General features: G+C 43.8%; 1 protein-coding gene across 2 annotated transcripts in view; it reads left to right on the top strand.

The window, feature by feature from the left end:
* The window catches only part of SLCO3A1 (solute carrier organic anion transporter family member 3A1), a 476,664-nt gene that overhangs the window by 413,125 nt on the left and 40,161 nt on the right, over positions 1–23,378 (top strand). For both annotated transcript variants that reach the window (XM_089687650.1, XM_089687651.1), the window contains exon 8: positions 4,484–4,659. In XM_089687650.1, coding sequence (XP_089543776.1) covers positions 4,484–4,659 — 176 coding nt within the window. The remainder of the gene's footprint in view (positions 1–4,483; positions 4,660–23,378) is intronic.

Genomic DNA, 23,378 nt, shown 5'->3' with positions numbered 1-23,378 from the left:
TTAATTTTTTCCATGAGCATCACCGCATCAACTCTCAGAACTGTGGCCAATGGTACCGTGAGGGATTTCCAGCGTAGGGAAATAACCCATAGGGTAGATACACAGATGGTATGGATTAGCCTTATAGCCTCAGTCTGCACTCCCCAGATATGGGCTCCTAGTAGGCAGGACTGCATAGACAGATGCACCGGGGCATCTGCCACAGCAGAGGCCACTTCAGAGATTTTGCACCACACCAATGAGAGGCTTGGGCAGGCTCAAAATATATGCACTAGGGTACCAGCAAGGCCGCAGCCCCAGAAACAAAGGTGGGACGTCCCTGGAAACATGACATGTAGTCTAGACAGGGTATAATACCATCAAGTTAATACTTTGAGGGCCGTTTCACAGACAGAAAGATATCTAGAGCTTGTACGTATATTATCCACCAATCCTCTTCAGAAAAAGTGACACCACTATCCACCTTCCATTTCTGTCTATAAAGGGGGGAGTGAGGGAAAAATAGTTACCGAAAAAAGGCGATACAAATCTGAAATAAGACCCCTGCCCCTAGGAGAGTCACAGCTAATACGTTCGAAAAATGAGATCGGAGATGAAGGTGTCAGACCAAAATGTGAATTGAAAAAATATCTAATCTGCCGATAATGATAATATTCACGAAGTGGGATAACGAAAAGTATGCGTAGCATCTCAAAAGTGATATAAGACCCTCCTCTTTGAAAATCAGAAACCTGATGAAGGATCTATCTTACCAACAACGGAACGCCCGTGGAGATGAGAATGCTGTGATAAAATTTGGATCTCCAAAAAATGATGAACCCGGTGAGACAGAGGAGACAAGATTTAGTTTAAGTTTATATCAGGACCAAAGCATCAATGATTGGGCAACAATGGAAATATAGGTCAATAACGAGCGGGGGGGGGGAATTTTTGTCCATAATATGCCTGGTAGATAGAAAGGACATATAGACTGAGATTCAAATTTGATCCAAGGGACCTGGGAATTAGTAGTTGTCCATTGTGATAGCTGTGTGAAGCTGGCTGACAGGTAATAAAGCCAGAAATTGGGGAGTCCGAGGCCACCCGCCAGTTGTGACTGATGAAGTAAAACAACGGCGTTTGTTACGCCAAATAAAATTGTTAATCATCCGTTGAAAGCGATCTAGGATCGTTTTCAAGACAGGGATTGGGAGTGCTCGAAATAAGTAAAGTAATTTCAGCAAGACATTCATTTTAACTGCCGTGACTCTGCCCAAAAATGAGATAGGGTATCCATGCCAGATCTTCAACAGAGTAGAGAGGCGTGACACACATGGTGGGTAATTAACTGCAAATAGTTTCGAGTATCTGGGAGTGAGGTAGATACCTAGGTATGAGATTCGGTCTGTGGCCCAACGAAATGGAAAATAACTGTGGAGAGATGCACTCAGGGAATCAGTAACATTAATAGGCATGACTGCTGATTTGGTAAAATTTACAGTAAGACCTGATACTGTTGCAAAGTCATACAAAAATGTGCATAAATTAGGCAACGACACTAACGGGTTAGTGAGGAAAAGCATAATATCATCTGCATACATACATAATTTGAATTGTGATACCAATAGTGGATATCTAGAAATGTCTGGGTGTGTTCTTATTGCAATTTCCAAGGGTTCCAAAACAAGCAAAAATAATAAAGGCGAAAGTGGACATCCCTGTCGGGTTCCCCTGCCCAGTGTAAAAAAATCTGAATTGCAGCCTGGGAGTCTAATTCTTGTTTGGGGGGATGCGTACAAAGCATGTACACCAGACCGAAATTAGTAATTGAAGCCCATCTTCTGCGAGGTTGGGGAGTTTTATTTGTACACAAGTGTGTGCTCAGTGTTAAATCTAATTACTTAAACAATATATACACTCACCAGCCACTTTATTAGGTGCACCTGTTCAGTTGCTTGGTAACACAAATTGCTAATCAGCCAATCACATGACAGCAAATCAATGCATTTTGGTATGTAGACATGAAGATGACTTAATGAAGTTCAAACCAAGCATCAGAATGGGGAAGAAAGGGAATTTAAGTGACTTTGAACGTGTCATGGTTGTTGGTGTCAGGCGGGCTGGTTTGAGTTTTTCAAAAACTGCTGATCTACTGGGATTTTCACTCACAACCATCTCTAGGGTTTACAGAGAATGGTCCAAAAAAGAGAAAATATCCAGTGAGCGGCAGTTGTGTAGACAGAAATGCCTTGTTGATGTCGGAGGAGAATGAAGAATTGATTTCAGCTGCGACATTCAGATGGTAGGGTCAGATTTTGGCGTAAACAACATGAAAGCATGGATCCATCCTTCCTTGTATCAACGGTTGGTGGTGGTGGTGTAATGGTGTGGGTGATATTTTCTGGGTACTAGCAAGGTGTACCTAATACAGTGGCTGCTGAGTGTATATGTACAGTCAGGGCCATAAATATTGGGACATCAACACAATTCTAACATTTTTGGCTATATACACCACCACAATTAATTTGAAATGAAACGAACAAGATGTGCTTTAACTGCAGACTGTCAGCTTTAATTTGAGGGTATTTACATCCAAATCAGGTGAACGGTGTAGGAATTACAACAGTTTGCATATGTGCCTCCCACTTGTTAAGGGACCAAAAGTAATGGGACAATTGGCTTCTCAGCTGTTCCATGGCTAGGTGTGTGTTATTCCCTCATTATCCCATTTACAATGAGCAGATAAAAGGTCCAGAGTTCATTTCAAGTGTGCTATTTGCATTTGGAATCTGTTGCTGTCAACTCTCAAGATGAGATCCAAAGAGCTGTCACTATCAGTGAAGCAAGCCATCATTAGGCTGAAAAAACAAAACAAACCCATCAGAGAGATAGGAAAAACATTAGGCGTGGCCAAAACAACTGTTTGGAACATTCTTAAAAGGAAGGAACGCATCGGTGAGCTCAGCAACACCAAAAGACCCGGAATACCACGGAAAACAACTGTGGTGGATGACCGAAGAATTCTTTCCCTGGTGAAGAAAACACCCTTCACAACAGTTGGCCAGATCAAGAACACTCTCCAGGAGGTAGGTGTATGTGTGTCAAAGTCAACAATCAAGAGAAGACTTCACCAGAGTGAATACAGAGGGTTCACCACAAGATGTAAAACATTGGTGAGCCTCAAAAACAGGAAGGCCAGATTAGAGTTTGCCAAACGACATCTAAAAAAGCCTTCACAGTTCTGGAACAACATCCTATGGACAGATGAGACCGAGATCAACTTGTACCAGAGTGATGGGAAGAGAAGAGTATGGAGAAGGAAAGGAACTGCTCATGATCCTAAGCATACCACCTCATCAGTGAAGCATGGTGGTGGTAGTGTCATGGCGTGGGCATGTATGGCTGCCAATGGAACTGGTTCTCTTGTATTTATTGATGATGTGACTGCTGACAAAAGCAGCAGGATGAATTCTGAAGTGTTTCGAGCAATATTATCTGCTCATATTCAGCCAAATGCTTCAGAACTCATTGGACGCCGCTTCACAGTACAGATGGACAATGACCCAAAGCATACTGCAAAAGCAACCAAAGAGTTTTTTAAGGGAAAGAAGTGGAATGTTATGCAATGGCCAAGTCAATCACCTGACCTGAATCCGATTGAGCATGCATTTCACTTGCTGAAGACAAAACTGAAGGGAAAATGCCCCAAGAACAAGCAGGACCTGAAGACAGTTGCAGTAGAGGCCTGGCAGAGCATCACCAGGGATGAAACCCAGCGTCTGGTGATGTCTATGCGTTCCAGACTTCAGGCTGTAATTGACTGCAAAGGATTTGCAACCAAGTATTAAAAAGTGAAAGTTTGATTTATAATTATTATTCTGTCCCATTACTTTTGATCCCTTAACAAGCGGGAGGCACATATGCAAACTGTTGTAATTCCTACACCGTTCACCTGCTTTGGATGTAAATACCCTCAAATTAAAGCTGACAGTCTGCAGTTAAAGCACATCTTGTTTGTTTCATTTCAAATTGTGGTGCTGTATAGAGCAACAAATGTTAGAATTGCGTCGATGTCCCAATATTTATGGACCTGACTGTATATGTTGAAATGTTGCAGTTTTATTACTTTTGTAATTTAAACTCGAATTCTGCTTCTCATTCACCATCATGCTTGGCAACCACCATCTTCAGGCAGCTTAAGTGAATGTTCCGGTAATCTTAGTAATGAACTCCTTTCTTACAAAAGCTTTCACAAGTAGGTTTTGTTCTGATATCTGGAAAGAAAAAGAAAACCAGCTTTAATAATCCTCTGTAAATTATGTTCTCAGTGAGAGTTTAAGCAAGGTGTGTATATAAATAAAGCGTATGATAATCGGTAGATTACTGTGTACTTCTTAATTGCCATTTGGCAGTTCCACTTGATAACTTGCTTATAAATGGCACACTGGGAATAAAATAAAAATAAATTCTTCGTTACCTCTGCTTTTTATTTTTTTTCCTCTAGAATCTGTCTGGCTGCTCGTGTGTCATGTCTGTCCCTATGGAGAACAGCACAGTGGTTCCTGGAAAATGTCCCAGCCCTGGATGCCAGGAGGCCTTTCTCACATTCCTGTGTGTGATGTGTGTTTGCAGCATGATTGGAGCAATGGCCCAGACTCCATCTGTCATCATTCTTATCAGGTGAGATGCTCCTTGGGCTGTTGTATTAGGAGAACTAGATTACACATCCTATTGATGCTGCCACTGAAATAATTAGTGAATCCATTTTTGTTGTGTAAAGTAAGCAGTAAAAAAAAAACGAAGGTAAATAAAGCAGCTTTTTTAAGATGGAATTTAAAGGATAAGTTTACTTAAAAAAAAAACAAAAAAAAAACATAGATGCTCAGTATGGGAGGTACGGGCAGACATTTACTGAAATGCAGGAAGAGTAGTAGACTGTGATTGTGCTGATGAGTGCCGTCACAGTTCATTGAGAACTACAAGTCATCTGGCATAGTGGCAGATGGGATTTGTAGTTCATTCATTCATAGATCTGTGTGAATGAATGACAACAGCCACACTGTTTTTAAATTGTGACAACGGATGCCAAATTTAATGGAGAAGTATGGGATTTATTTAAAAAAAAAATTATACTCACCTAGGAGGATGCATCATCGATCCAATGCTGCATCTGTCCCCACTGGCTCTGCAGTGAGAACTGATCGCTCAGTTCTTAAATATTGATCAAGTGCCATGCTTCACTAACAGTAACAATCAACCTAAACGTCTCTAAAAAAAAAGTTCAATGCATAGATATACTCCGTAGTTATTTGTCTCCACAGATGTATAAAGATAGATGCTTCGTAGTATAGCTCGTACAATTTAGTACTTCAAGCCAATGTGTGTACACCGCCTCTGATTGTGCTCTCACCTGGTATATATGACCAAACCGCTAAGTGAGGTTATATATAGTATGTGTCCCTTTTATGGACTGTTGTGGGATGGTCAGGATGTCCAGTAATCCAGAGTCTCCTTTATTGTCCTAGTTATCATCCTCCATCAGATCAATGCCAAAAGAGATGACCAAAACATAGTGCTTTATGCTTATAAAACATTTATTATACAGTAAAATCCAGTATTGCACTCACATGTAAGAAGTATATTAACGCTTTGTACAAAGTATCTCCCAAAGAGTATTGCTATCGATATGGAACTCTCATCCGTTAATCCGCAGCCAGCTGTACCACTCTCCTTTCCTTCGTTGGTGGTGGTGGTAAACTGCCTGAAAAAAACTAAATAATGGGCCCCCTGCAGGTTTTGGTCATAATGTACTAGTAGGCATTGAATACTAGTGCATCTTTGGTATAAGGGGGAGGGATAGTGTCCCATCGTTGGGGTCAATGAAAGGAATGGTGACCTAACATTGGTGTCAGTGAGAGGAATGCTGACCCAACATTTGTGTCAGTAAGAGGAATGGTGGCCCATTGTTGGTGTCAGTGAGAGGAATAGAGGCCCATCATTGGTGTCAGTGAGAGGAATGGTGATCAACGTTAGTGTCAGTGAGAGGAGTGGTGGCCCATTGTTGGTGTCAGTGAGAGGAATAGAAGCCCATCATTGGTGTCAGTGAGAGGAATGGTGCCTCATCATTTGTGTCATTGAGAGGAATAGTGCCCCATCATTGGTGTCGTTGGAAGAAAGAAATAGTGCCCCACTGCTGATGATAGTGGGAGGAACTCTGCCTCATTATTGGAGGAGGAATAGTGTCTCATATCAGTGGGAGGAAGAGGGCGAGATAAAGGCAAGCAAAGGGCTGCATCCGGCCCTGAGCTTCAGTTTAAATACCACTGCTCTACATGTTAGAGACATAGAAACCATATAAAGTAAACACATACTGTATCTTTTACACAATGTGGTGCCATCATGCTTGCCACTTTTCTTTGTCCTGGATCCCCATGCACCACATGTGTAACTTCTAAATGAAGGAGTTTTTGTGCGCTTTCAGAACGTTTATTTACCACACCCGCAAGATGTAATAGAAGTCTATGGTTCAGTACAGCTATCCCCCAGGAACACTACAGGTGCACTGAGCTGCACCCATGATGCAGGTAAATCGCAATGCATCAGTGTGAAAGCACCCTTATAGAGGGCTCAGGACAGTAAAGGCTCATTTACATTTGTGCTTTGGGGGTAAGTAAAACCCCATAGATCATTGTGGCCCACAACCGGTCACAAAATCACTTAAGTAGCCCAAGCTCTTCAAAAGGCTGAGCACCCCTGCTTTAAACCCATCTCCAGGGACACAAGAAAAAAATTATCCTTGGAGTTGGTTCTCCCACCACTTCCCCTCCCCCTGCCCCCTACACACACTGCAAGAGTTAACTGCTCATTAAAGAAGATTTATCATAATTTTTCTACAGACCTGTTCTCTATGGGACAAAGTGCCTGTAGTATTTTGTCCCATGTTTCTACATTCTTTTCAACTCTGTGAGGTCCGACCTCCCTCCTACCCTCCTGGTGCGGCTGATCCAACTACAACTATGAAGGAGACGGCTGATCTATAGCAGCAGCAAAAGAAATTTCGAGCCTGAGACATCCCACCACCCTCTGCTCTCCTCCTGCCATTGATTGTATCGGGAAGTGAATCCTCCATCTTCTTCATAGCTGTTGTCGAATCAGCTATGGCAGGAGGGGAAGGGGGCACGTTGTACCTCCTAAGTAGGTTTTAGAAAGCAATTAGAAACATGGGAGTTAGTGTTGCATGTACGTCGTCTCATAGGAGACAGAACTGTAGACTGCCCCCAATCCCTGCGACTGCTCCCCTCAAGACGCTCCTGGCCACAGGTTTAATAGCCCTTCATTGTACATGATGACACAGAGGGATTGCCCACAGTCTGGAGTAGATGAGAGCAGGTTATATGGTAAGACCCAAGGGACATTAAACCCTTGCAGTTCAGGGGAACCCACTACAGGGGGTTCCATTCCTGTGTCAGGGTTAATGCATTTTGTGAGTCTTCACAGTATGAGGGAACTGTACTGTTTGAGATGTTTAGAGAAACAGGACATTGTAAGGGAAAACACGAATTACAAAAAAAAATACAGTTTGCGCATTTATTACTTTTAGTGACTTTCAGTGACCAGATTTTAAAATACTATCTTCATAAAGCATATGGCACATTTTAAAGGATGGGGCTGTTCTTTCTTCCAATAATTTTGGGAAGCAAATCTCTACCCGAAGCATGTTCTTAGTTATTTGGCAACATTTGGTGCCATTCTGGGAGTTAATGTTGTCTGTGATCCCATCTGGAACATTTTCCCCAATCCTTGAAACATTCAGTATTTGGAGCTGATCCTTTGATCCATTGATAGATTACTGTAGAGCACGTATCAAACACAAGGCTCAGGAGTCAAATCTGGCCCGCCAGGCCATTTCATGTAGTTCTTGCACCTCTGCTGCGGCTGCAGCAACCCTTCATCTACACCTTGTCTCAGTAGTCAGCAGCAGAGAGGAAGACAGAACTCCCCCTACAGATCCTCTCTGTGCAGCCACAGCACATCCTCATCTCCACCTCCCCAGTCTTAGTAGTCAGCAGACTTCGGCAGCTGACTCCAGCTCTTCTCTGGTCCTCCTTGAGACCCTACACTTTCTGCTTCCCAGAAGCACCCCCAACTTCTTCCCAGCAAAAGCACAAGGTAAGGGGCAGGGGCGTATTTAACACAAGGCATTTGGCTAGGGTAGAAATTATTATGGGGGTGGTGCTGCACTGCCCGGAAAAAGGGACACACGTGGCAAGGATGGGAACCTAGTGAGGCTCGGCCATGGAATCCAAGGAGGCTGTGTGCTGCTGGAGGGTGTAAGCTTCCCACACAAAGAAGGAAGACACTGGGCTTGGCTCTGGGGATGGCCAGCTGCTTTCTGTAGAGGTTGAGGTTAGTGCTTGATTAACTCTTTTTCTCTGTGGGAGGTTGGTGCAGAGTGGCGATGGTGAGGGGGGAGGGGGTTGGTCCTGGTTTCGATCAGTGTAGGGTTGTGTGGGGGTGCCCAATTTTAATGTTGCCTAGGGCACTGGAACTAAATTCAACACTGGTGAGGGGAGTGCACTGTGAAGTAAGGGAGGTTGGGGGGCTCTTGACTTCTGATGGTGGGGGGCTCTTGACATCTAATGTAAAGGGGCAGGGTACTCTGAACATCTAGTCTTATATATCTTATATATCCCCCTCTCTCCCCCTCTCTGTTGGGGTCCCCCAAGGCTCTGTCCTCGGGCCCCTTCTCTTCTCCATCTACACCTCCTCCCTCGGCAAACTGATACACTCCCACGGCTTCAACTATCACCTCCACGTCGATGACACGCAAATTTACCTCTCCACCCCTCGCCTCATCCCTTCAGTCTCCTCCCGTATCACCCACCTGCTGAACGACATATCAGACTGGATGTCGCTCCATTTCCTCAAATTGAACCTTTCCAAAACCGAGCTCCTGATTTTCCCCCCAGCCTGCGTCCCCCCTTCCCCCACCCTCTCCATCACGACCAACAACGCCACCATCAGTCCCACCCCGCAAGCCAAAGTCCTAGGTGTCACTCTAGACTCAAACCTGTCCTTCCAACCCCATGTCCAATCGTTGCAAACTCATGCAGGCTCCACCTCTGCAACATCTCCAAAATACGTTCGTTCCTCACCCCAGAAACTACTAAACAACTCGTTCACTCCCTTATTATCTCACGTCTGGAGTACTGCAGTTCCCTTCTCACCGGCCTACCTCATCGCACACTATCACCGCTTCAGTCTATCCTGAACTCAGCGGCCAGAGCCATCCACCTTACCAACCGCTCCGCTTCTGCCACCCCCCTCTGTCATTCCCTCCACTGGCTCCCGATTGCCCAACGCATTAAATTCAAACTACTAACACAGACATACAAAGCCATTCATAACGCTGCCCCAAACTACCTCACCGACCTGATACCCAAATACCACCCAACCCGTACTCTTCGCTCCTCACAAGACCTCCCACTTTCTAGCTGCCTAGTCTCCACCTCCCACACCCAACTACAGGACTTCTCCAGGACTTCCCCCATCCTCTGGAACTCACTACCCCAATCCATCAGACTGTCACCTACCCTCCTCACCTTTAGGCACACCCTGAAAACCCATCTCTTCAGGGAAGCCTACCCCACCCTCACCTAACAACTGATCTCCTCCACTCCTCCTACCACTCCATCCCCCACAGCCACTTCCTCGTGTACCACTATCCCCTCCCTCCTAGATTGTAAGCTCGAAAGAGCAGGGCCCTTGAACCCCTCTTGTTTTGTTTTGTTACTGTATTGTCTCGTGTACTGTCCCCCACTATAATGTACAGCGCTGAGCAAACCTTTTAGCACTATATAAATACTGTATAATAATAATAATATATACAACTTGCCCTTTAAGGGCAATCCTAATGCTGATGCAGCCTGCGATAAAATTGAGTTTGACGCCCCAGCTGTCGAGAATTCACAAGGAGACTGGTCACAACAGCAATGTTATTGGCATTGGCCCCCTTTTGGATTTGTAATAGTAATATGTAGAGAATGCACTTAGATGAGCATATGCATGAGATTCAGCTGACAACAGACAAACTGGAAAAAGTTTCACTTTACACCTCTCCAAAGACACACACACACACACTTTGTCTCTTCATCAAGACATTGACATCCAACCAACACGTCCTAGCTGAATCTTCATGGAAGCTGAAATATGTCGGGCCTTCCACGATTGCTCTTTATCTTTGGATTCAGAAGAACATAGCCTAAAGCAAGGTGTTAAATGCAGGCAGTGACCTTCCTTGTTTCCGGCTCTGCTTGTCACCTCTTGAACTAATCAAAATGAACTGGAAAGAGACATCAGTGGAATGCGGTGCCAGCAAAATGCCAAGCCATTATGGATGTTACTATTGGACGACTGAAAATAATTTTTGCCCCGGTGGGGAATGCTGGAAAATGTGGCTGTGCTGTTTTGCACACCTCCAACATGATGACAGTAACTGAAGGGCTCATTGGCTCGAAATGAGTGGTGCTGCAACTTGTCTGTAGTCAGTCGCTGTCTTCTTTAAAAGGTAAGATCTCTGGAGGGCCTTTGATTGGAACAACTTTCCAAAAATACTGCAGCTGTCAGGCCAGCAGAGCTTATGAAGGTATGACATCTGTGCAGAGTCAATTGACACTCATTGCATGATTTAATTGGTTGGTCCAGAAATGTCAACGTAATGATTGCCATGTACATACCAATATGTCATTTTGATTGATATATTTTGTGAGGATTGAAAGACAAACAATAAAAAATGATGGCAATTTTCCGTAGAAAATTTCGTTCGAACTTCACCAGAAATAGGAAGTTCCATTTTTCCAACCCCCTCCTCTAACACTTTCAGTCAAATATTTTTTGTCCCAGCATTCTAGGACACATCACAGGTCTCTGGAAGCTGTGGGACCTTTCACAAAGCGTAGCGCGGCTCACGCATGTACAGTAGGAAGCCGGCTGTGAAGCCACTAGGACTCATATAAACATGCTGGGGCCAAGGACCCAAAGACTGGTGAACAAAAGGCCAGGGCAAGGACAGCACTGGATCCCTGGTCAGACGCTACAATATTTGTAGCTGCTGACTTTTAATTCTTTTTGGGGGCACCGAAGATCCTTTTTGAAGTGGTTGTAAACCTCAGACGTGAAATATGAACAAAGCAAATCCCTTTGTAGTGTGTGCTTGTCTCCATCCAGAGCACTATGTGTCATTTACGTATGTTGCCTCATTCCTCTTTTATCAGCATGAGTCACTACTGATGAGTTTTCCTGACACCAAGAGAAAAATGGTGACAGGGGAGGGACCTCAAGTAGATTGACAGATTCCGCTCTGTTCCTGTGTGCTGTATGAAGAGGGGTGTGTTTCTTCCCTCCAATCAGCTCTCAGAGCACTCCATGCTGAGTGTAACTTCATCTACCCGCCCCCTGTTTTTCAGAGTTGAGAGGTTATGTGTAAACTCTGCACTTTGAATGGATGTAGGGGACAGGTGGCTGTAGATAAACAGGTACAATTTATGTAGGATGATTTGTTTCACCTATGTGTATCACCTGAGGCCAGTCACTTCACTGGCTATATGTAAGGATTTAATTTAATTTTCCCCGGTACAAATCATTAGTAAGAGCTCATCTGGAATATGCAGTTCAGTTTTGGGCACCAATTCATAAAAAGAAGATTGGGGAACTGGAGAAAGTACATAGAGGGGCAACCAAACTGATAAGAGGCATGGAGGAGCTCAGCTATGAGGAAAGATTAGAGGAACTGAATTTATTCTCTCTTGACAAGAGATTAAGGGGGGATATGATCTCCATGTATAAATACATCAGTGGTCCAAATAGTGAACTTGGTGTAGAGCTATTCACGCTGAGGTCATCACAGAGGACAAGGGGGCACTCTTTACGTCTGGAGGAAAAGACAATTAATCTCCAAACACGGAAAGGTTTCTTCACAGTGAGAGCTGTGAAAATGTGGAATAGACTCCCTCAAGAGTTGGTTCTGGCCAGCTCATTGGATTGCTTCAAAAAAGTTCTGGATTCTTTTTTGGATACACAGAATATAACTGGATATAACATTTATAGGTAAAGTTGATCCAGGGAATATCTGATTGCCTCTCGAGGGATCAGGAAGGATTTTTTTTTCCAGCAGGAGCAAATTGGATCATGCTTTGCTGGGTTTTTTTCCCTTCCTCTGGATCACTTATGGGTATAGGATTATAACTTTTTTTTTTTTCTATGGTTGAACTGGATGGACTTTTGTCTTTTTTCAGCCAGACTAACTATGTAACTAGGTGAATTGCCATGCAATTAAAAAAAAATAAATACACACCTAAGTGTTCCAAAAACGTGTTTTGGGAGTAGATTAAAAAAAAAAAAAGTCTTAAAATTAAAAAAAAAATACCTGCATGGCTACCTTATGCTAACAAATGTGTCCTCTGTTCTACCTGTTGCCTCTGTTCTTGCTACAAGACATTGTGGGGAATAAGATAATAAGGAAAGTGATATAGGACATGTGCAAAATTAAAACTATAAAATTTCTTCCAGAGAAAGAAGGAAACAGTGCAGTGGGTTGTTATTGCAGTAGTGTCATCCTCCCCATATACCAGCAGAAAGATAACCTAATAATAAGCACACTAAACGTATAACTTACTGTACATGTAACTTCCTATATTGTAAATTATTTGTTACATCTGCTTATATTTACATGATGTTATTATTACATCTGTTTCTGTTGATAATGCGATTTGTGCAGTATAGTACTGTAAACAGTAAACGGTATTTCCGAGTGTAGCTCGGGGTTAACTTTCAGTACCAGAAGCAGTAACCCCGAGTGTAGCTCGGGATTACCCTGCAGCGTTGCTCTGGGATCCCTCCAGCACTTACCTTGTTCTGCGCTCCCGCGATGTGTCCCCTGCAGCATCCCTGGCCAATGCCGGCATCTGTCTTCCGGGTTCTGTTTATTTATTATTTATTACAGGTACTTATATAGCGCCGTCAATTTACGCAGCGCTTTACAAATATATTGTACATTCCCATCAGTCCCGAACCCTCAAGGGGCGTACAATCTAAGGTACTGTTCCCTGCGAGTGTTGGGACGTACGGGGGATGGAACCGGCAGGAAATTCAACAATGTAAAAATTTGACATTCACTCAATACACTAAAATCACATAGTAAAACATTACTGTATCAAACCATTTCACATACATTTTGTCCCGAGTGCTTTGTCCTGTGCCCTGCCTGTATTTTTACTGTTCTTTCTGCCTGGAAACTGAGAAACGTCCATGGCGTCCAAAAAGCGTCCCTTTAGGTCAAAAGCGGTTTTAGACCAGCTAGAGAACAGAGATAGTAAATTAGAACCACTTGCAGAATTGAGTGATAATGATTTGTGGGGAAATTCATCATCAGACACTGAAAACGGTTTTGCGATGTGCGAACTTGGCGCTATATTTCAAATTTCAGTGTTTTTGGTTTGATTACATTATTGAATTAAATGTATTATTATTATATTGTTATTTTTTATGATTATTTATTATATTATAATTTATGATTTCGTGTTTCAAGTTCTATCATACCCGGGTAACACTGCGTCAGGTTCAGGACTCGTCTGTGCAACCGAAGTGCAGCCGCGATGACAGGGACCGCCCGTGTCTGACATCACTCTCGAAGCATGCAAAGTCTGGACACATGCGCACCTCTTCCTCAGGGTTTGAGCATCCCCTCCTGATATATGAATTGCACTGTCCACCTAGTCACCACAGCAATCCTTTGTGTACTTTTTCACTACCCACTCAGTATTATACTGTTGTACTGCCATGCACAATCAGTTTACAATATTACATTGGTTTATGTTATTGTATGGGAATTTATTTCACTTTCTCTTTGCCTAGCCCACCCATCCAGGTGATGTTGATTTTAGCCTTGTGTCCTCAGTGGTCATTTTTATTGTCTACACCTTTTTTGGTCATACTAATTTCCTTGCTCTATGTCCATAGGAGAGGATGACATGAGCCCGGACCACGTCTCATCTTCCCACAGCCTCCTGGGATAAGGTCATATATCCCAGAAGACTGCAGGCCATGCCTCTTACATGTGTAATGAAGAGCCATCTGTGAGTTATCAGCAACTGACAGCCAGCTCTGGAAACCAAGATAGCAGTGTGGAGGAACAGGATGCCTGAGAAACATTGGCTGTATGGAAAATGGCACTGGACTGCAGAGACTGGTCAATATTGGTTTCTTAAAAGTCAGCAGATGCAGTACTTGTAGCTGATGACCTTTAATTTTCCCCATACCTGGGTGAAATTCCTCTTTAACTTCCTATTGTACAAATTCTGTAACTTCTATAGCGGTGTTTCTCAACAGAGATTCCGTAAATGGTCCCCAGGGGTTCCGCCACAATGTACCTGTCAGTCATAGGCAGCTGATGGGTAGATCGCATCCCTTACATGCAGAGGGATTTCCCCACTGTTCGCCACTGGACCCTCTTCCCCTCCTGTCCATCCCGGGTTCTTGTATGTGACATCACCTAGGATGCACGGGAAGGGAGGAGGGGCCCAAGGACAGATCCCAACCTTGCCATGCTCTGCATATGAAACCAGTAGGATACCGATATTGTAATGTTCCCCACGTAGTGTGCCCCATGTAAGATGTCACATGTGATGTGCCCAGGGGCGGACTGACAACTCATGGGGCACCCGGGCAATAGGGGATCATGGGGCCCCTGTGTCCTTGCCCACACTCAAAGCACACCCAAAAAAGCCTATAAAAAGGAACCAGGGGCATTTCATGGGGCCCCTACTGACCCTGGCCCTCGGGCAGTGCCCAAGTTTTCGAACAGTCAGTCCGCCCCTGTATGTGCCTCATAATCTGCCCCGCTGTGTGCCACGTAATGTGCCCTGTGCCCATGTAATGTGCCCTGATCCTCTGCCCTCCCCCCAACCTTCCCTTTCCCCCATGTACACTGTTTATGTCAAGTTGGACCCAAAATCTAGCATTTTTGCAAAAAAAAGGCAAGCACAAGTTGCACATTAAGGCTCCATGCACACCCCCAGTGCTCTTGGCAGAAAAAAGCTAATTTTGAGCATTTTTTTGTACTAGCATTTAGGAGTATTGAGCGTTTTTCTTCTGCCTGAAAAACGCTCTCAAAAACACAAAACAAAAGGGATTTTTTTCTGCCTCTAAATGCTGAGCTTAAAAAATGCCTCTACACTACCTAATGTGCATGGACACATAGGATAACATTAGTTGCTTCTACAGGCAATGTGCTAACCTCAGCTACAGGAGCAGCATTTTCTTTTTAAGCCAGTGTGCATGGAGCCCTAATAGATACGCTTTAATATTGATATTCCTTTAAGTATTGCTAATTCTAAAAAAGAATTGTTGTTCTAAAAACAGCTCACTATTCATACCAATGTATTCTGTAAGCTGTAGATGTGAACATTATTTCCTAAGATCTCAAACTTTTTGCCAAGGATTCCTCAGTAAAAAGGATTTCGAAATCCTGTTCTAGAAAATGTCCAAGTGCCCCAGTATATTATGGGGTCTAGTTATTTAAAAAAAAAAAAAGATAAAACCCAGACTTGCCTACCAAGCAACATTTTTCAGCATGTCCTAATGCACACTGCACGTTTTTACAGCTGCTGTTTTTGACTTTTGCCGTTTTTTTTTTCTACAGACAGTAAACTCCCCAGCATGTTATCCTATGGGGGAGATTTACTAAAACTGGAGCACTCAGAATTTTCTACAGCGGTGCATGGTAGCAAATCAGCTTCTAACTTCAGCTTGTTCAGTTAACCTTTGACGATACAACCTGGAAGCTGATTGGTTTCTTTGCAGAACGGCACCAGATTTTGCACTCTTCATTTTTAGTAAATCAACCCCTATGTGTCCATGCACACATCGGCTTTAATCAGCATTTTTTGGCTGGAAAAAAACCCAGAACTAGTGAGTTTCTAGAGGAGGTTTTTAGCTGTAAAAACGCTCTAATGTTGAAAAACACGTCAAAACGTGGTAAAACGCTGCAAACTGACGTTTTTGGATTTTTTTTTTGTTTATAAAAAAAAATCGCTCTAAACCCGGCTAAACGCTAAGGCAAAAACGATGAAAAAAACATGTGTTTATAACATGATTTTTCACAGCTAATGCTACCAGCGTTATTAAAACGCCCAGTGTGCATGGAGCCTATCTATAAAGCTAGACTGTGCATGTTGCTGAACATTCACCAATTGCTCATTCGCCACACATTAGTTTAGTTGTTTGCTATAGTGAAGCACATTCACCACTTTCATGTTTACAGATAGAGTTATGATTTCTGCACATCTGAAGTTCCCATTCTTATTAATATTTATTTATTTCAGGTACTTATATAGCACCATCAATTTATGCAGCGCTTTACATACATATATCGTACATTCACATCAGTCCCTAACCCTCAAGGGGTGTACAATCTAAGGCCCCTAACTCACATTCATACATACACATACTAGGGCCAATTTAGACAGGAGCCAATTCACCTACCAGCATGTCTTTAGAGTGTGGGATGAAACCCACACAGGCACAGGGAGAACATACAAACTCCAGGCAGGTGGTGCCGGGGTTGGAATTCGAGCCAACGACCCGAGTACTGCCAGGCAGAAGTGCTAACCATTTAGCCACTGTGCTGCCCAATATGCACCCTATTGTAATACTATGAAGGTGACAGTGGCTGGGCCCAGGTTGTGTTGCTGCCTGCAGAAGGCAAATTCAATTCTCTAATTGATTTGTCTATTGCTTCTTGCAGATGACCTGCTGTACTTAATCCTTCACGCTTCCCACTGTATCCATTCACTGAAGACCCAATGTCCTGTAAATGAAGACTTTTATTTAAATTTGCCCTTTGCACCTGCTGCCCTGGAGGTTGGTAACTTCCCAAATGTTCAGGGTGGATGCAGGCAAATTTAGGAAATGTTCTGGATTTGCCTGCTTGTTATTCCAATCTTCAATTGGATGCTACATTCTGCCTTTCCTCTGGCATTGCTGCAGTCAGGTCTGCACCATCCAAGATCGCTATCATTACGAAGGTCTAGACTGATATCCTCACACGTCTCTTGGGAAGAAGGATGATTACATGGGCGTTGAGGTCTGACACACTCCCCCATTCAGACTGAAAGCCTCTGCAAATCTCCTCTTATGAAGAATGGTGTATACCTGCCCACACGATATTTCAAACCACATTAGCTGTCCTCATTCAATAGAGATTTCCAATGACAAAGCTATGTAAGGGCTGCAAAGCTCTCCCATGCTGACATTTCACTCAAAATCTCAATGGTTTGCATTGGATGCAGTGCAGGCTGTGTTGTGTTTCATTGTTGTCATTATTACAGCACTTATCACATTCACAACACTCCATGGGTTCAAAATACACAGAGGTGAAGGTAGATCATGGATTAGAGCTTGGCAAAAATGCTGAGAGGGCACATTACACTGGATGTTCCTCCTTCTGGGAAAGTATGGTTAACCCCATAGAGGCCACAAGCAAAGACCTAGGCCTACTGTGCAGTCCTGCAAAAGGACATAGACCTTCTTTAGCTATTAAAATTATTATTATTTCAGGTACTTATATAGCTCCATCAATTTACGCAGCGCTTTACATATATATTGTACATTCACATCAGTCCCTAACCCTCACATCCTAGGGCCAATTTAGACAGGATCCAATTAACCTACCAGCATGTCTTTGGAGTGTGGGAGGAACCCCACGCAGGCACAGGAAGAACATGCAAACTCCAGGCAGGTGGTGCCGTGGCTGGGATTTGAACCAACAACCCTATTACTGCCAGGTGGAAGTGCTAACCATTTAGCCACTGTGCTGCCCGTAAAAAAAAACATTGCAGGTATGTTTGCATCTGAGTATGTGGGAATGTGCTGCAATGACATTCTTGCAAACAGGCCATTACTTGAAATGGTGGTCACAGTATGGCCTCCTTAAGATGTTCTCAAGGGATTTCCCGGGAGGCAGCAATGGGGCGCAGTGAGGTCACCAACGTTTAGTAAGTGGATGGAAGCCAGAGCAGATGTAACTTTTTTTTTTTTTTTAAAGCTTGATTTTTTTAACCCTTTTTTATTTGGGGGGGGGGGAGGTATCAGTAAAGTGGACCTTCCATCTTGATGGAAGGAAAAATTTAATGAGAGTGCCTGGTGTCTCTTTAAACACGCTGTTAGCAGGTGTTAATCAGGATTCAAGCAATGCTGAAACTTTCTTGCTGCTCATTTATAGAATATTCAGCATTCATATTGAAGTGTTACTAAACCCGCAACAGTAAAATCAATCTGTATATGCAGCAAAGCATGCTTGTTATGCTCACTGTGGAACCTAAGGAGTTAATCCTCTGCATTGTGTAAAAAGGATGTTTAATCCTGTCTTCTCTGATCCTCCCCTTCTACTGTCCCAAATGTAAATCTTGATAGAACAGAGGCTTGGAGGCAAGCTACACATGCTCAGTTTGGTGGGTTTTTTTCTTGGGAGAGTGCACAGGTCAGCACAGGGCCATTCAGCACTGTCGAGACAAAGGGTCAGGGGTCCTGCAGCCTCATAGGACAATCAGGGGAGAATGAAAACTCCTCCTACAGCCTTTAACCAGTGCTCTGATGGACACTGATAGAAGTCACAAGACTGCTCTGCCTGCTGATGAGAAAAGGTATTTAGCAGTTTACTTTTACTAAAATAATTGCATTTCCATGTTCTGTGTACTGTGGGAGACCAGATATAGTGAATGCAGGGTCCAGGGTTTAGTAACAATTTAAGATGTATGTTAACAACTGTGAAATAGAGCTGAAGTGTGCTTTAAAGTGGTTGTAAACCTCAGACATGAAATATGGTCAAAGCACATCCCTCTATAGTGTGTACTTGTCTCAATTAGGAGCACTAAGTGTCATTTCTGTCTGCTGCTTCATTCCTCTACTATCAGCATGGATCATTTCTGACAGGTTTTCCTGACACCAAGAGAAAAACCTCCAGCAGATTGACAGCCTTAGCGCTGTTCCTATGTGCTGTGTGGAGGGAATGTATCTCTCCCCTCCAGTCAGCAAGAGAGAATGTCACCAGCACACCGAGGATCACCAATATGGGCCCAAAAGTTTTAATAAATGATCACATAGTTACAGCAAGGCAACCTTTCGGAGTCTCGCAGGACACCTTCATCAGGCATGTGACATGTCTGATGAAGAGGTCCTGCGAGACTCCGAAACTTTGACTTGCTGTAACTATGTGATCGTTCATTAAAACTTTTGGACCCATATTGGTGATCCTCGGTGTGCTAGTGACATTCTCCCTTGCTGATTCTGTTCAGTTCCAGCTGGTGGTAGCTGCAGCACCCACTTATACACACAGCCATTTTTAATGCAGGAACGTGTGTTGGGATTGTACACTTGTCTTCCCTCCAGCCAGCTCTCAGAACTCTCCTCACTGAGCTATGCAGAGTGTAATTTCATCTCTCCGCCATCTTTTTTCTGAGAGCTCAGACAGTCTGTATAAATCCTGGACTGTGATCGGCTGTAGAGAAAAGAATACTGCAGATAAACAGGTACAACCTATGTAGGAGGATTTGTTTCATCTCTGTGCATCACCTGAGGCCAGTCACTTCACTGGGTACAGGAAGCCCCCCAAGTAAAGAATGACTCGTACTTACAAATGGAGGGAGAAATAAGAAGTGAGAAGAAATCTACCCCTAGGAAGGGAAATGCACTCCTGTTAGTTATCATGGGAAAAAGGTGTCTTCACTGAAGGTTTATCACCAATCCTTGTTTCCACGACAACCCAAAATTTCCAAATCCAATTGTCACAGGGACAGAAAATGAACCAAAATCTTCTGAACAGGGGCACAGACAGCAAAACAAACAACAGGGGGTGTTAACCCTTCCCTATTCTATCCTAAAAACCTCCCCTAAGCCTAAAAATAATTTTTTTGGTTGGCGCTACACTTAAAAAATGTACCTGTTCCAACATACATACAAATTCAACTTAAAGCGGAGTTCTACTCATTCTGTCAAAAAATAAAATTCAGCAGCTCCAAAAACTGTAGCTGCTGACTTTTAAAAAACAGCCACTTACCTGTCCCTCGGTCCCGCAGTGTGTCCCCCACAGCTCGTTTCACTGGCCGTCCTGTATTGCAGGAGGCCGGCATCTTCAGTATGGGCACCCGGCTGTGATAGCTTGCGGCTTCACAGCCAGGTACCCATTGCGCATGCGCGAATAGTGCTGCGCGTCATGATTGGTCCTCTAGTCTTATGGGACCTGTCATGTGTCCCAAAAGACTGCAGGGAGGGAGGGAAGAAAGACACCTTCTGCTAGGTGATCGGACCGGAAGTGGGAGTGGGTACCTGTCAAATTCGGGTACCCGCTCCCCCCCGCCCCTCAAAGGTGCCAATTCTTAATGGGGAGCGGGGAAGCAGTCCTTAAAGCGGAACTTCCCCTTTTGGGTGAAGCTCTACTTTAAGAACAAACCTACAGACCCAATCCTGTTCATAATACGGGGACTGCCTGTATATGTAAGGGTTTACAACCACTTTCAAGTTGAAATCGGGGTCAAATCAAAAGTTACCCTGGTAGTGGGTCTCACCCACACTGCAAGGGTTTAATTCCAGTTTTTCTCTAGGGGGAACAAAACAGGTAGTTTTACTTAATGAACCCCTCGCTTCCCCCGCTGTCTTCTTCTTCTCTGAAGCTTTGGGTTGTGGGAATTAAAAACCGGCAACTTGGTTGTTTTTGCCACTACCTGGCTACCTAATGTTGCCTTCATTGACTTTAAAAAGAGGAGCGAAATGAGGGAATCGAGCTGTACATATGGATGTGTTCGAGTTTCGTCACCTAACAGCGAGGCAACAATAGCACACTGCTTGCAGAGTTCAGCAGGCATTGAAGCTTTGCAATCACCTCCATTGACTTCTATTGAAGCACACTGTACATTTGCTGGAAATGCACCGATACCATTTATTGGGTGTTTAAAATGTGGTTGCAAAGTGTTAAGAGCACTCAGAATGAGCAAAATAGGAGTACAGAGGGGGTTTGTGGAGTATTGTTTAACGTGACTTGAATTCATGTTCAGCACATATGAGACGCATGTTAATGGTCAGGGGTAAATGGCTGTGGTCAGAACGGATGTTCCTGGTGGCAGATGTAATCAGAGAGGATGTATCTCAAGCAGAAATCATTTATATTTCCCTTTGTTAACTCTGAGAAGATGGCATCATCTGGCTGCTTGTGTAAATCTCAGGAATGTACAGACAGGAATACAAATCCATTGATAGATATAATGGAGCTAAAATACCTATTTTTTGCTCCATCGTGTTTTTTGAAAATTTTACATTTTATTATTTACTACACCTAAATAGTAAGAGGCCTATGAAAAAGTCTTCTTATTTCTATCCTTATTATTTCCGGTACTTATATAGGGCTGTCAATTTACACAGCGCTTCACAAGACCTCCTACTCTCCAGTTCCCTGGTCTCCTCCTCCCATGCCCGTCTCCAGGACTTCTCCAGGGCTTCCCCCATCCTCTGGAACTCACTACCCCATCAGACTGTAACCTACCCTCCTCACCTTTAGGCGCACCCTGAAAACCCATCTCTTCAGAGAAGCCTATCCCGCCCTCACCTAACTGCTGATCTCCTCCGCTCTCCCTACCATTCCATCCCCCACAGCTATTTCCTCCTGTACCACTATCCCCTTCCTCCTGGATTGTAAGCTCCAAGGAGCAGGGCCCTCGAACCCCTCGTGTATTTTATTGTATTGTTACTGTACTGTCTCATGTATTGTCTTCCATTGTAATGTACAGCGCTGAGCAAGCTGTTGGCGCTATATAAATACTGTGTAATAATAATAATATATATTGTACATTCACATCAGTCCCTAACCCTCAAGGGGCGTACAGTCTAAAGTCCCTAACTTTGATTCATTAATACACATATTAGGGACAATTTAGACAGGAGCCAATTAACCTAACAGCATGTCTTTGGACTGTGGAAGGAAACCGGAGTACCCGGAGGAATCCCATGCAGGCACAAGGAATACATGCAAACTCCATGCAGGTGGTGCTGTGGTTGGGAATCGAACCAGCGACCTTAGTACTGCCAGACAGAAGTGCTAACCATTTAGCATACAGAGACCAAGCAAAAGAGGTCCATCTGGAAACCATTATAAATACAAATATGTAACAAAGACGATCATAAATGAAGATCTACTAAAATTACAGACAGAATACATGTATTATTGAACCATATATTCTTTTACAGTTCTACATGTATTCTGGCGCAGTGAAACAGTGGTCTCCAAACTGCAGCCTGGGGACCGGATGTGGCCCTTTGCTTGCTTTCATCTGGCCCTTTGGATACTATTTCTCCCAACAATACAAGGCACTATTCTTCCTGCTGACACTACCAACGAGGCATAATTCCTGTCACTGAAACCAACAGCAGGGCACTATTCTTCCCACTGACACCAATGGTGGGGCACTAGTGCTTCCCCTGACACCTACAGTTGGGCAATATTCTTCCCAATGATGGAGCACTGTTTACTCCCATTGACGCTAGGGCGTTTTCTACTCTGGCCACAGTCGGTCCCCCTCAGAATCTGAAGGACAGTAAACTGGCCCTTTATTTAGAAAATTTGCAGACCCCTGCAGTAGAAACTAGACTGGACTCCCCAGATGGTATAACTGTTATGCTAAAGAATCGGTTTTAAACAGACAATAAAATTAGATTCAAGATAAGCCCTAGGGTGCTTCTGTAAAGTTTCTGGAGTCATTACATGTATTTCATCTATCTATGTTTGCCTGAGGTTTGTTTTTTAGGGGCCAAAAATCAGGCCCTAATCTAGGGGGGTGCTGGGGTGGGCTATGCACCAGATTTTAGTTGTGCCCCCCCAAGACCTCTGAGTGCATCCACAAATCCATAAGACCTGATGAGAACACAGTTGATATAAGGGGGCACTCTGTGGGGGGAAATTGATGTAAGGGGGCACTCTGATGAGGCAACTGACGTAAGGGGGCACTTTGATGTGGACATTTTATGTAAGGAGCACTCTGGTGAGGACACCTGATGTAAGGAGGAACTCTGAGAAGAACTCCTGATTTAAGGAGGGACTCTGTTAGGAACACCTGATATAAGGGGGCACAGGTTCTGTTTAATCACCCTGAACTAATGACAGCATTCCCTGTTCATTCCTGCACCACCTCTGCACTACCTCTCAAACGATACTTCTGGGTTATGACTGCGTGGTACAGACGTGTCCCGAGTGAGCAGGCAATACTGGCTCCATGCATCCCTGTCACACTATTGATATTATGTGCCCTGACTTTTTTTTACTGCACCCCCAGATCAGATCCGGCCCTGCCAAAAATCAC

This window comes from Staurois parvus, unplaced genomic scaffold (genome assembly GCF_062004578.1).
Source record: "Staurois parvus isolate SC_StPar_1 unplaced genomic scaffold, SC_StPar_1.0 ptg000432l, whole genome shotgun sequence".
NCBI lineage: Eukaryota > Metazoa > Chordata > Amphibia > Anura > Ranidae > Staurois > Staurois parvus.
This window is presented reverse-complemented; position numbering and strand designations above follow the sequence as displayed.